Source organism: Girardinichthys multiradiatus, chromosome 14, assembly GCF_021462225.1.
Source record: "Girardinichthys multiradiatus isolate DD_20200921_A chromosome 14, DD_fGirMul_XY1, whole genome shotgun sequence".
In the NCBI taxonomy this organism is placed as follows: domain Eukaryota; kingdom Metazoa; phylum Chordata; class Actinopteri; order Cyprinodontiformes; family Goodeidae; genus Girardinichthys; species Girardinichthys multiradiatus.
Window position 1 is genome coordinate 42,928,630 of NC_061807.1, and position 14,850 is coordinate 42,943,479.

At 41.0% G+C, this 14,850-nt stretch overlaps 1 protein-coding gene across 3 annotated transcripts in view; it reads right to left on the reverse strand.

Annotated features, from left to right (window-relative positions):
* The window catches only part of frem1a (Fras1 related extracellular matrix 1a), a 58,203-nt gene that overhangs the window by 23,594 nt on the left and 19,759 nt on the right, over positions 1-14,850 (reverse strand). Inside the window, exons 5-19 of one of the 3 annotated variants that reach the window (XM_047386157.1) lie at positions 12,723-12,919; positions 12,253-12,576; positions 12,060-12,168; positions 9,986-10,117; positions 8,660-9,004; positions 8,435-8,577; positions 6,868-7,064; positions 6,698-6,788; positions 6,441-6,608; positions 6,146-6,354; positions 3,556-3,649; positions 3,191-3,443; positions 682-885; positions 342-527; positions 61-257 (exon numbers count right to left, since the gene is read on the reverse strand). In XM_047386157.1, the coding sequence (XP_047242113.1) occupies positions 61-257; positions 342-527; positions 682-885; positions 3,191-3,443; positions 3,556-3,649; positions 6,146-6,354; positions 6,441-6,608; positions 6,698-6,788; positions 6,868-7,064; positions 8,435-8,577; positions 8,660-9,004; positions 9,986-10,117; positions 12,060-12,168; positions 12,253-12,576; positions 12,723-12,919 (2,849 nt within the window). Of the gene's footprint in view, positions 1-60; positions 258-341; positions 528-681; positions 886-3,190; positions 3,444-3,555; positions 3,650-6,145; positions 6,355-6,440; positions 6,609-6,697; positions 6,789-6,867; positions 7,065-8,434; positions 8,578-8,659; positions 9,005-9,985; positions 11,975-12,059; positions 12,169-12,252; positions 12,577-12,722; positions 12,920-14,850 lie in introns of those variants that run through there. The other 2 variants (XM_047386158.1, XM_047386159.1) reach the window with 2 other exon arrangements.

Consider the following 14,850-nt stretch of genomic DNA (forward strand, 5'->3'; position numbering starts at 1 on the left):
TGTGAACAAAGACTAAGGGATGATGTGTGGGGATGAGACAGAAAACTCAGTGAAACTTACTGTGATGTTGCGTGCTATAAATTCTGGCATTTCATCATTTGTTGGGTTAATTATGACGTAGAAAGGAATGTTAGCAGAGTTGTGCTTGCCATCTGAGACACAAAGCATGAACTGATCAGCTGTGGGTTCCATCCTTTGGTGTCTGGACTGCACATAGTTTATGTGACCCTCAGTGATGTCCTTGTATAGAAAAGAAGCTATGGAAAAGGAGGTAACACCAAACACATGAATCTACGTATTTCACCTGTATTCTAATAAACACTGTGCATCCTAATGCTTACCAATGCTTATGCCTGTGTTGCTTTTCTCAAAGCCAGGGCTGGGGAGGACATTTTCTATGTAGCCAAACTGGGGAGGAGAAAACAGACTGACCACAAGCTTGTCTAGGACTGTGTCCATGTCAGAGGCCTTCAAATGAGCACCAGCTATTACTGCAGTCCCACCTTCATCCACTGTAAAGATGTCACCTGGGAACACAAAACAAACTTAATGTCATATCTCCTCCAATTAAGAAACATGTAGCTTACAAATGTACTTTTTCCCACATTAGCTCAAATGCAAATCATACACAAGCCCCATAAAAAAGCCCTCAATCCCAGAAACATTTGGTCTTCAGCCCACCTGTTGCCAGTGAAGGTGGCTGACTGTCAACGGGATAAACTGTGATGTGGAGGTCGTAGACAGGCAGGCTGTCCCATAGCCGAGCAGTGCCTCTGCTCCTGGTTGGAATTCCCCCATTGCAGCATGAAGCTGATGTTTCAGTTTGTCCATCAGAAATGACAAACGTGATGGTGTCATGGCGAGGAGTTAGTCCAATCTCCAGTCCTGAAACAATCCAAGAAACCACTTTAAGACTAAACCTCTGATATGCCGTATAGCACTGTACAAAGTATGAATACCATTTCAACAATTCCACAATTTGCCACAGCAACCTCAAACCTCAATGCATTTCATTAGTGTTTTATGTGACAGAACGACACAAAGTACTGTAAGATTTTGTGGTGGATGGAAAATGATGCATGGTTTTATTTTTGTAACAAATAAATATCTGAAGAGTGTGCCCCACCTTTGTATTCAGTACACTTTACTCTGATACCCATAAATAAGATTCAGCTTAACCAAGTGCTGTCACGACCTGTAGGTGTTTGAGTTTTGAATTCCTTTTGTGGGTATTTTTACTATTTATTTACTGTTTACTTTGTTCTTTAGGTTTTGCTTTCTTTAGTTCTTTTCCTCATGCTTGTTATGTGTTTTCCTTATTGGCTTATTATTTGGTGGTCTTCTAAACCATCTACAGTAGAGTTAATTTCCTGTTAGATGTCTGTTACTCACCTGGATATCTCTGTATCCCTGCTCATCTACGTTTATTAGCCTCCCTCATTTAGTTGCTCTGCATTCTCCCTGCCACAGCTGCTCCACATTTCATCTGATTAGCTCTACTGATTCATTGCTCATTCCTCTACCCTGCCTTCGTATTTAAACTATCTGGTTTCATTATTCACTACTGGATTCTACTGTTTGCCTGCCTGTTCCATGCCCATCTCAACATCTTTGCTGTCTTTATCTGGTTTTTCCATGTAAGTTACCTGTTCAGTTATCCATGAACATTTCTACTCAACATGTGGCTCCCGAGCTCCTGTAAGCATTTTTGTTCCTGGAGGCACCACCATTTTATGACAACTGCCTTCAGAAGTCACCTAATTATTTAGTAGAATCCAGCTGTGTGTAATAAATCTAACGGCAGCTGTTTTGTTTCTGGCCTTAGAGGTTTGTTAGAGAAGTTAGAAAGTAAACAGCATCATGGAGACCAAGGAACACAGCAGAAAGTTCAGGAAGGAAGTCGTGGAGAAGTTTAAAGCAGGGTGAGGTTCTAAAACAATATCCCAAGCTTTCAACATCTCACAGAGTTCTGTTCAATCTTTCATCTGAACATGGAAAGAGGATGAACCAACTGCAGACCTACAAAGACATAGACATCCACCTGTGCTGATGGCCTGGGCAAGGAAAAGCATTCATCAGAGAAGTATTCAAGTGGCTGGAGAGATCCACAGCTCAGGTTTGAGAATCTGTCCTCAGGACAACCAGTAGTCAGATGGCTAATACTGATGAGTGGCAGTAAGAATGCTATTGTTGAAAATAAGCCATAGGAAGTCTTATTTGCCACAAGTCAAGGAGTGTAAGAGCTCAGATTAGAGGAGACAACAATCTAACGTTTTGGCCCAAATGCCAAAAGTGGATGGAGCTAAATCCAGCACAATCCTGGAAGATAACCTGTTAGAGACTGCAGAAGACTTGAGGCTAGGGTGGAGCTTCACCTTCCAGCAGGACAACCACCCTAAACATAGAGCCAGAGCTACAATAGAATGGTTTAGATCAAAGCATATTCATGTCAAAGTCCAAAAAAATAAGATTAGATTGGAATTGTTTAAAACAGGGCTCTCATACTCCAGTTCTCGGGGACTAGTGTCAAGTAACTCTAAGACGTTTCCAATTGGCTCCTCATCATGTGGTCAAGTTCTATAAAGTCCTACAAATGAAGCAGATATACATCTAAATGTTGTGGGACACCAGTCCTCAAGGAGTGAAGTTTAAGACCACTGGTTAGAATCCAAGCATTTGTCAGAATGACCCAGTCAAAGTTCAGACCTAACTCCAAATGAGAATCAGAGACATGACTTAAAAAGTGATGTTTACGAAAGCACTCCATCTAAACTGATTGAGTCTGAGCTGCATTTCAAAGAAGGATGTAAATGTTCAAATCTAGAAAAGAAATATGCAAAAAAACTTTCAGTTGTTACTGCAAAGTAGTGAACTGCACATTTCCTGTGTTTAGTTTGAAAGATGTTTCATTTATTTATTGGGCTGCACGGTGGCGCAGTTGGTAGCACTGTTGCCTTGCAGCAAGAAGGTTCTGGGTTTGATTCCTGGCTGGGGGTCTTTCTGCATGGAGATGGAGTTTGCATGTTCTCCCTGTGCATGCGTGGGTTCTCACCGGGTACTGATTGTGTTGAAGTGCTTCATAAATAACGTTGAAATAGATTGGAATAGATTTGTATTTATTACAAAATGAAACATTTTTGTTTAGATATGAAATAAATCCACTAAGCTTGGTGTGTTGTCAGGTGTTTACCCGTGTGTCTATAAGCGATGATGCCTGCAGTGACGTCTGCTTGAATGAAGCGATCTACAACAACACTATTTCTCAGAACCACCCCATGGTAAGGCTGCCGTGCAATCAGGAAAACGAGGCTTTTGTTGTCGCTGTCAGTATCAGTGGCATAGATGTACTCTGAAGTGATGACTATTTCTTCTCCTTCTGGACACCTCAGAACAGGTTTCAAACCAGTAACCATTACTGGGAGCTCATCATTGATGGGTGTTACCTATAAACAGCAATGAATGCACTTTATCAGATGATCATACCCTAATAATGATAACAGGTACGTTTGCATATTTATCACACATTTTTTGTTCTGGTGTGTCCACTGATGTTACCTTTACATGCAGAGTAAAACTGACTGAATTAGTGCCATCTGTAGCAATAAACTCAATGGTGTCTTCCGTAGTTTCTGAGCCGTCATGATTGTACCTGCAAGAGCAAATAACCAAAGCAATGGTTTAAACACATTAAGGCAAAGTTTTTCTTGGATCTTTTTGGCGAAACCATTGTGGTGAAAATCTAAATGTTTATTAAAAATAATAGAACCATCAACCCTTCCTTAACCTTACAGACTACACACTGTGAAAAAGTTTACGGATTTCTTCTGGTTTTAGTTTTTTGTCAAACTAAAACATTTAAGATCATTAAACAAATGTTAATATCAGACAGGGATAAACTGAGTAAATACCAAAAGCAGTTTTCAAAAGATAATTTTATTTATTAAAGGTAAAGTAATTCAAACCACCCTGTTCCTATCAGAATCAGCTTTATTGGCCCGGATTGTATGCAAAACAAGGAATTCGACTTTCGAGTTTTAAGCGCTCGCAGCATACAGACAGTTGATAACACTGTTGCCTTGCAGCAAGAAGGTCCTGGGTTCGACTCCTGGCCAGGGGTCTTTCTGCATGGAGTTTGCATGTTCTCCCCATGCATGCGTGGGTTCTCTCTGGGTACTCCGGCTTCCTCCCACAGTCCAAAGACATGACTGTTAGGTTATTTGGTTTCTCTAAATTGCCCTTAGGTGTGAATGAGTGTGTACATGGTTGTTTGTCCTGTATGTCTCTGTGTTGCCCTGCGATGGACTGGTGACCTGTCCAGGGTGTACCCTGCCTCTCGCCCATAGACTGCTGGAGATAGGCACCAGCTCCCTTGCGACCCACTATGGAAGAAGCGGTAGAAAATGACTGACTGACTGACTGATGACTATATACAGGGGTTGGACAATAAAACTGAAACACCTGGTTTTAGACCACAATAATTTATTAGTATGGTGTAGGGCCTCCTTTTGCAGCCAATACAGCGTCAATTCGTCTTGGGAATGACATATACAAGTCCTGCACAGTGGTCAGAGGGATTTTAAGCCATTCTTCTTGCAGGATAGTGGCCAGGTCACTACGTGATACTGGTGGAGGAAAACGTTTCATGACTCGCTCCTCCAAAACACCCCAAAGTGGCTCAATAATATTTAGATCTGGTGACTGTGCAGGCCATGGGAGATGTTCGACTTCACTTTCATTAATTAAATCATCTTTATTGGTCATTGCACATGTACATTACAATGAAATTTGTCCTCTGCATTTAACCCATCCCTTATAGGGAGCAGTGGGCTGCCATTGTGCGGCGCCTGGGGAGCATTCTGGGGCTAAGGGTCTTGCTCAGGGACCGAGAGTGGCAAGCTGTGGGATACGAACCAGGCCCCTTGTGTCCCTCCGGATTGCAAACCTCCTGTTCTAACCACTAGACTACCACTCCCCCCCCTTGATGTCCATCAAACCAATCTTTCACCAGTCTTGCTGTGTGTATTGGTGCATTGTCATCCTGATACACGGCACCGCCTTCAGGATACAATGTTTGAACCATTGGATGCACATGGTCCTCTAGAATGGTTCGGTAGTCCGTGGCAGTGACGCGCCCATCTAGCACAAGTATTGGGCCAAGGGAATGCCATGATATGGCAGCCCAAACCATCACTGATCCACCCCCATGCTTCACTCTGGGCATGCAACAGTCCGGGTGGTACGCTTCTTTGGGACTTCTCCACACCGTAACTCTCCAGGATGTGGGGAAAACAGTAAAGGTGGACTCATCAGAGAACAATACATGTTTCACATTGTCCACAGCCCACGATTTGCACTCCTTGCACCATTGAAACCGACGTTTGGCATTGGCATGAGTGACCAAAGGTTTGACTATAGCAGCCCGGCCGTGTATATTGACCCTGTGGAGCTCCTCATGGACGGTTCTGGTGGAAACAGAAGAGTTGAGGTGCACATTTAATTCTGCCGTGATTTGGGCAGCCGTGGTTTTATGTTTTTTGGATACAATCCAGGTTAGCACCCGAACATCCCTTTCAGACAGCTTCCTCTTGCGTCCACAGTTAATCCTGTTGGATGTGGTTCGTCCTTCTTGGTGGTATGCTGACATTACCCTGGATACCGTGGCTCTTGATACATCATAAAGACTTGCTGTCTTGGTCACAGATGCGCCAGCAAGACGTGCACCAACAATTTGTCCTCTTTTGAACTCTGGTATGTCACCCATAATGTCGTGTGCATTTCAATATTTTGAGCAAAACTGTGCTCTTACCCTGCTAATTGTACCTTCACACTCTGCTCTGACTGGTGCAATGTGCAATCGATGAATACTGGCTACCAGGCTGGTCCAATTTAGCCATGAAACCTCCCACACTAAAATGACAGGTGTTTCAGTTTCATTGTCCAACCCCTGTAGCTATGCTATGTTATGCAAAGAGACCTTTATTTTATATAACAAAGTCATGTATAATTATGGCGTACCCTGTATATGCAAAAATAACACAGCCTTAAAGAGTACTTTTCACAAAAATTGTTGCCAAGTTAGATTTTTCTGGTTTGCCTCCTACAAGTTTACATTAATTTAATATTGTAATAAAACAGAATGTCTGACCTAACTTTATGGTTTATCAGGTCCTGCAGTGTAAAGTTCTGGCCTGGTGTAAATGGATGGCCATCAAGGTGCAGAACACCATGTTGTGGTTCCCTTCGAAGCTCCACGTGCAAGGCTTCTAGTATAGAGTCAACATCTGACAGTTGCAACTGTTCTGGGTCCAGGAAGTGCTCCCCTCCCTCATCTACAGTCAGAGCGTTGGTGATGACCTGAAACAGAAGGTATTCACATCATTTCTTTAAATTCACATTTCTACCTAGTACTGAGACAGGGAAGAGACAGCTGTTGATTCCACCTGTGGTGGTTGATTGTCCACTGGCATTAGAGTGATATTAAAGCAGATCCCAGTTATTGTTTTGCCCAGATGGTTGGTCACAGATAGGATAAACTGGATATACTGAGGGTAAGGGCCAATATCCATAATTGGAGGCATGTAGGCTACTTTCATGAAGTTCACTGCATGCTAAAAATAGTATAAAAGAAAAAGAGAGTTTTTATAGTAAAGCAGATAACACATATACTGATGAAATTGCTAAGAAGAAAATTATTTACCTGTGTGAAGAGTCTGAGGACTGGTGCGTTGGAGTCTTTGGTAAATTTGGGTACACTGTCGACCAGGAATAACCTCCCTGCATCTGGACCACTGTTAATTACGAGAACAACTCATACTTCACATAAGGAGCTTTCTAAAAATATACTGGTGAATGTGAACATATACTAACCTGTAATGACCAGTGTAGAAAGGTGGAGTTGTAACTGTGTATGTGAGCTCACTGTCTGGAGACTCTTGGTCTACAAAGTGAAGCTGTTGCCGGGTTATATGGGCCACTTGTGTTTCTTTGATCACAAGACACCGAGTGGAACCAGAAACCTCCTTTGGTGGTTGGTCTGGAACTGCTTCAATGTGCACAACTATCACCTGAATAAGTCATCAGACTGTCAGCTAAAAACTATAAATTCATATTCACATTGCTTAAAATAGATACATTCTAAAGAAAGTTATATTTCACAACTGGCTAGGCTCTGATTGAGCCAAAACCCCGTCCAGTTTCTTTGTACTGATTCAATCATACACATCATGTTAGCAACACTATCATATGAATATTATCTTCAATACTTTAACATCTAGTGTATCTAAAGGGCTGTCCATTTCATTGTGTATGACTTGTCAGTGATAGGGCCATGGGACAACAGTTTTTGCTGGGAGCCCACACACCACGCTTACCTCAGCCACCTCCTCAAGCTCATCTAAAAGGACAGTGAGGCATTTCTTAAACAATAGGACCTCTTCAGTGAGTCCTGGGACTGCCCCAATGGCTCATTTTAGTGGGACAAGCTCCTAACTCATCTCTGTAAGGGTGTCAATTTCAACTGGTCCTTAGGATGATGATGAGAACCCATTCTAGCCTGGGGTCCTTCAGAATAGCCCTATCTCTATAAGGCTTAGTCCAAGCACCCTGTGGAGAAAGCTCATTTCAACCAGTTGCCTTTTCCACTCTCAGTCTTTTGGTCTTTGCACAACTGATGACTAGGCGAGGGTTGGAACCTAAATCAATTTAGATAAGAGCTTCACATTTAGACCAGCTCTGTCTTCCCCATGAGACGCTTCTCTCCCGATGCTGCTTATCACTCTTCTGGTCCATTTTACCCTAATGTTAAAAAACCCTTTGAAACTTTTTAAACTTGAACAGAAATATTTATGTGGGCCTCATAACACCTTTTCCTTTTCAACTACAATTTCATATTTTTGAGACACAAGGCAATATTTTCTTCCTTAGCCTTCTCCGTGGCAAAGATGTCACCCTTGTTGCCTTTCAGCAAGAAGGTCCTGGTTTAAAATATAGCCTGGACTCTTTCTGCATGGAGTTTGCATGTTTTACCTCCACATTCCAAAAACTCCAAAAACCCTTTTAGTTTAATCGATAACTGTAAACTGCCTTTAGTTCTGCGTGTGTGCTTGCACGGCTGTCTGGTGTCTGTGTTGCCCTCAAATGGACTGGCAACCTGTCCAGGGTGTACCCCACTTCCTATCTCCAGCAGTCCAGTGACTGTTAGAAATAGACCCTGAGCCACCTACAGATAAGCTGATATGGTATGGATTGATAGAATAGGGTAATCCTTTATTTTTCTTTCAATGTGGAAATTCTGTAAAAACTATATGTTTCCATGAACTGGAAAACGGAGAACCTACACAGTTATATGGAACTCATTCATCGCTTATCTAGAAACCTTTTTTTATTTAGATATCGTTCAGCACAAGTGCTTAAAAGACACCTTACTGTTACTCACTTGAGGTTCTGAAAAGTTAGGGGGATCATGGAAATCAGACAGCACGACTTCAAATGAGTCATCAAACACCTCGTTCCCAAGGTGTCGGTAGTACACAATGGACTGTGAAAGGTCCTTCTGGAGGAAGTGACTGACAGGGTAACCTGAATAAAAATCAAAACAAACATGACATTAACAATACTGGATATTATAAAAACAGAGAAGAAAATGGTCAGTTTTCCAGACCTGTCAGCCCTGGTCCTGGGATTTTCATAACCTCTCCTGCCTGTGGGAGGCGAGTAATATTAAAGAGGATATAGTCATCACTGGAGTCCATGTCTGAAGCCTTGAGGGTGGAACCTCTGAGCAGAGTCGTCTGACCTTCTAAGACCTCCACCAGCATGTTAGTTATGAGGAAAGGAGGGCTGTCATCTTTGGGGAGGATCTTAATGGGGAACTTATGTCGGGTCTGATGGTGGCCATCAGAAATGCGAAAAATAATGAAGTCCTTTGTGGAGTCACTGTCGTCATGGTGATAAAAGACAAGACCTGCTCTTAAGTCATTGACGGTGAACATTAAGCCTTTTCCACCTGGAGTTTATGTCAGACAAACAAATAAAATAGTGATTATGTTCTAACAGAGTACACAACTACATAGATTAATTAAAAGCTTTCATTTAATTTACATATCTCTAATCTAGTTAAGTAATTCAAAGTGAAATTTGTTTTTATTTCAGAAATAAACCTTGCTTTACAAATCTTGCTAAGAAAAACTTGGTTGTGGCCACCTTTCTGACCTTAATTGATTATAGAGATTTTATCCCGCTAAAGAGACTGAGATCCTTTGGACTGCAGTGGTGCTCCTCCAGAGCTTTTTTGACTTAGTAGTGGCATCAACCATTTTCTATGGAGCTGTCTACAATAATCTACAAAATGTTCTTAAAATCAAAACCACATCCATTAATGATTTTAGAAGTATCATAAAAATGCAGTGAAAGAGAAACAACCATTGTTTTTTTTCTTGTCACTCTGTTTGAATGTCAGTCAGTCATTTTCTACCGCTTATTCCATAGTGGGTCACGGGGGAGCTGGTGCCTATCTCCAGTAGTCTATGGGCGAGAGGCGGGGTTCACCCTGGACAGGCCGCCAGTCCATCGCAGGGCAACACACAAACAACCTTCAGGACCTTCTTGCTGCAAGGCAACAGTGCTACCAACTGCACCACCGTGCAGCCCACCGTGTTTGAATGTCTTTGCCATTTTGTTTTATTTGTTTATGTATTCTTTCAATGTTTTCTACAGTTCTGATTTGTATGGCTACTGTCTTGGCCTGGTTTCCCTTGTAAGAGAGATATCTGATTTAGGTGGGACTTCCTGGTTAAATAAAGGTAAAATACATATTAAAAAATTATTTAATAGAAAACTTTCAACAATCATTTAAGCAATTGAGCATTCTAAATCATTGCTGCGGTTTCCCAAAGTTCAAATGTGTCTTCAATATAATTTCAGTAACAGGTATTAAAATGTTAGCTGGTGAAATCTAATTTTGTCTGTGTCTTTGCTGTGTTAGTACCTCTTACAGTTAGCTGCCCGTGCAGGAGGCCATCCACAGTGATGACTCGAACAACATTCAGGTTGTCATTATCCACGATTTGGAATTGATCCCACGTTATTGGACGAGACTGACCTTCCAGTAGACTAAGACCTGCTCAGAAGAAAATGATTATTAAAATTAAACTGGTAACAGGGCTATGAGTCCTCGATGCAGCTGTCTGGGGTATGATTCCCGACCCTGGGAACTCTGTTCAATGTTTTCCCCCCTTATCTCTCTGTCTGTATTCTGTTAAATAAAGGCCACTAGTGACACAAATTTAAAAAAAATTTAAAACTTAAAATGGTAACAATTTATGTGTATATTGTACACTTTGCTTACAGGGGCTATTTTGTTTCTTTTTATTCTGAGTAGCACTTTGGTCCTCTGGGTGTTTAAAGTTTTCAATAAATAAAGCTGGTATGGTATGGTAAGTAATAGCTTATTGATATTTGGTATGAAATAGTAATGTTTGAATGGTGAGGTCTCCATTTTCAAACACTAGGTCACATTCCTTTAGGGGGGTTCTAATATATAGGTCATTTATTTAGTAGAATCCTTTGCTTTATTTTCCCACTTAGGCTACATTCACTCTGCAGGTCTTAATGATCAATTCAGATTTTTTGCTGAAATCCGATTTTAGTCATTGAAACTACTAATTAAATATGACAGCCATCAGACTTCAGTCTGAACAGTTCACAACCCTAAAGTGACCCGCATGCGCAGATGGAGAACATAGACGCCACACAGCACCACACTGCTTACGGAAGTAATAATAGATGTATGCGTTTCTGTGTTATAATTGGTGAGCAATGGGAGAGAACAATATTATGACAGCTTACAAGATAAAGGTAAGGAAAAAGAAAAAAAAAGAGAGCTCAACTATTAACAATGGCCTGTTGTGGAGCAGTGACTGCTACTTCTGTAAATTAGCCTGTGTGGATGTGTACAATGACGTAAAAGCCAGATGAAATGCTACATTCAGACTGCGAACGGTTTGAAAACTATTGGATATGTCTCAGATTTAGTGCCACAAATGAAAGTGACACAATTCAGATCTTTTTTTAGGTCAAAAGATGCAGGAAATGGGCCATTCTGACTGCCATGGAAAAATCGGGTATAGGCCACAAATTGGCAAAAAGAAGTTGCATTTGCATAGGCTACATTCACACTGAAATATGGCCCAAATCTGACGTTTTGCTCATATCCAGTTTTTTTATATTTTGAACCAGATATTTTTTAGCTTATCTTTTGAAAAAAATTAATTTAATTACAGGTAAACACCACAATCGTGTTTAAATTTTTTTTTTTTTTTTTACTAATTTTACAAAATGTATCAACAAAAATTTTATTTTACTGAGGAAAAAGTGAGGAAACGATCCCCCCTAATATCTAGTGTCATCTTTTTCCCTCTAACATGGCTCCACTGCCACCCTGTGATGGCTGTGCTTCAGCAGGGGTCCACTTACAGCTGCCTTGGTTTTTAGGGCACATGGCCCAGATTGGTGGGGTCTGGCTCTAGTTTTTTCGATGTGTTGCTGCCCCAGATGTCACTGGGTAGGGTTGTGGTCCGTGGCTCCATTCCATTACCCTCCTTCTTGTACAACAAATTTGCCCTGACTAGGTACAGGCAGCCAGACTCACTATACTGTCTAAGCTATTAAGATAGGACATGTAACAACACACACACAAACACACACACAGGATGTCGTAACGTATCCTATTTTATCACATGAGTCATGGAGCTCAGTGTGGGATTTCTTTGTTGAAGCTTTAAAAGCTTAAATCAAACCATCAGTCTTTTTATTTCGTTTTTCTCTGTACCTGCTACTTCCATATGTCATGACCTGGAGAATTTTCCAGCAGTCAATGCACAAGAGAGGGGAAACCTTTTGAACGGGCCACCAATCCTTCCCAGGGTAAGACAAATGACCCGTTACACATGCGCTTAAAACCATGTATAGTTTCTAGATTTAGCAGTGAGGCAATGCTGCTACATGTCAAATCAAAGCAATCAAAACTGAATTCTACCAGCAATCAGAACACGATACCATACCCATGTTCCAGGACACTCTTGGTGCATTTGTGTCTGCATTCCTTACAGATGTGTGCATAGTTATTGATGGGCTCTTCTCAAAGAAGAAATCATGAACCTCCACTTCAACCTGTTACGAAAAGATGTTTCTAGTGACACAACAAAACAGAATGTTTAATATAATACAAAGAATTACAATATTATTTTGTTCTACCTCATAATTCCTTCGTTGGGAATGTGAAGAATTCGGGGGTTGATAAGCTATAAGCATGTCATTCAGATCAAGCCATGTAAAGGAGGAGACTGGACGGGTGTGATCAGATAGATGGGTGATAAAGCCTTCCTCAGGGTGTTTAGTGATGTTAAAAACCAGAAGCTGTTTTGGAGTTTCCTCATCTTCAGCATCCAGTGTCGCAGTGGAGAGGGGAGTAAGAATGAACTGGTCTACTTCCAAGATAAACATGGACATGAAAGATGGTTTGGGAGGCTGGTTGGGCATTGCACCAGCTATCCGGACTGGAACCCATGCCTGCTCAGACTACAGAAACAGAAAATGTTACAAGTTAAAGAAAGGTTAACATAAAAAAGCTAATGATAATATTAATCAAGTTTAAAATGTTTACACAGAATATTAGAGTAACTTTAAATTATTTTGCACACTGTCAAACTAAGCTCCCAGATTACTTGATATATGCTGCCACTCCTGGTGTCCTTGAGGTCCAGTCGGATTGCAATATAGTCTACATCTGGAGAAGGTGGATCTATGTGTTGGTACTTGATTCCTATCAGGAGGAAGTCCTCACATGGAACTTTGGTGAATGTCACTAGCTTCAGACCCTTGAGGCAATCTTCAGATTTACACAGTGCCCTGGCTTTATTATCTGAGCATACAGAGAGAAAACAATGAGGCTAACTCAAAGGGAGATAAACTGTTTTAACTTTACTGAAATTCTTATTGTACATATTGATACTCAGAGTTCTCTACAGGTTTTTGCGCTGGAACTGCAAATTATTTAAAAAAAATGTTCTGTCATTTTATGTGATAGACTAACTCAAGGAAGTACATAGGGGAAGTACATTGCAGAATGGAAGGATAGAAGGAAAATGTTCTCACATTTATGGAGTTTGCATGTTCTCCCCGTGCATGCGTGGGTTCTCTCCGGGTACTCCGGCTTCCTCCCACAGTCCAAAAACATGACTGATGGGTTAATTAGTCTCTATACATTGCCGTTAGGCATGAATGAGTGTGTGTGTGTGTGTGTGTGTGTGTGTGTGTGTGTGTGTGTGTATGTGCTTGTGTGTGTGTGTGGTTGTTTGTCCTGTGTGTCTCTGTGTTGCCCTGCTATGGACTGGCGACCTGTCCAGGGTGTAACCCGCCTCCCGCCCATAGACTGCTGGAGATAGGCACCAGCTTCCCCGCGACCCACAATGGAAGAAGCAGTAGAAAATGACTGTTTTCACATTTATTTTCTGAAAAGTTTAAAGGGTGTTTGTATTGATCCGCCCTGAGTCACCTTTTGCTGTGGCTGCAGCTGCTAGAACTTTGGGGTATATTTTTACCAGCTTCACAAATCTTGAGATTGAAATGTTTCTGCTGTCTTGTTTGCAAAATAGTTCAGATTGGATGGAGAGCATCTCAGAGGCTTAACAGTTAAGTTTTATTACAGTTGATTTTGGCTTTGAGCTTAAACTGGACAAATCTAACAATCATGCTTTAAATAAAACCATTCAATTCTAGTTCTGGCCGTAGCTTTAGGATCATTGTTGTTCTGGAAGGTAAATTGCTCTAAAAGTCCAATGGGAGGCATATCCCTTAGTTATCAGGCTCCTCTCCTGTGGAACCAGCTCCTGGCTTCAGGCCGTGAGGCTGATGCCCTGACTACTTTTAAGATTAGGCTTAAAACTTCTCCTGCAAAAAAGTCAAACCTTTATGCACATAAAAATAAACTATTCTCCAATGATTTTACTAAATTCGTTTTATTTGTTTTGCCAATATTTTAATGATATAGGTGTTTGATTATTTGAATTGTTTTTGCTGTCACAAAATCATTTTTAACTGCATAAACATAACCCTCACATGGCACATGTTCACATTTAAACTACATAATAAAACTGATCCAGCTCCGATTGCTCTGCAATGACATAACGTTACTGTCAATAATGCAATGTGTTTTGTTTAATGACAAGGTTAAAGCATACACTGTCTTTGTCACCACATGGAAAAGCTGCTTTAAAATTGTGGTTTTTCACCTGCTAAGAAGTGATTTTAGCATCCAGTTTGCAAATGAAGGTTTTAATCTGCCTTACAATGTCTTTAGTTTGTTCCTATTAATTATATTATCAACATCAAAGCACAGTGGGTCTTTTGCCTGATGTGCAATTACAGGTGCGCGTTTGATCAGTTGTGAGCGCATTTTGCCATGATCAGGTGCGCGCATAGTAGATGATCACTGACAGCGATGTTATACTGGAATGATGTTGAATGAAGTGTTGCAAGGAGTTTTACCATGGGAGAAATATCATGGCTTCTTTTTGTGATTGGCTCCAAATCAGAGCTCCGATAATCCTACATAGAATCCTCTAACTCATCTATTTTTAATATTTTTATATTTGACAACCCAAATCTGTTGGCAAATGTACAAAATATTATCTCTCCCTGTCATCTGTCATTCTATCTATGCCTCCTTTTGGCCAAAATGACCACAGACATTTTTGAGTCCCAGTTAGTACCTGCATTTCACACGTGCTAAACCCACACGCAAAAATTGCGCCTGCAAACCATTTCAGGCTTTGAAAATCGCATTGCAGGTGG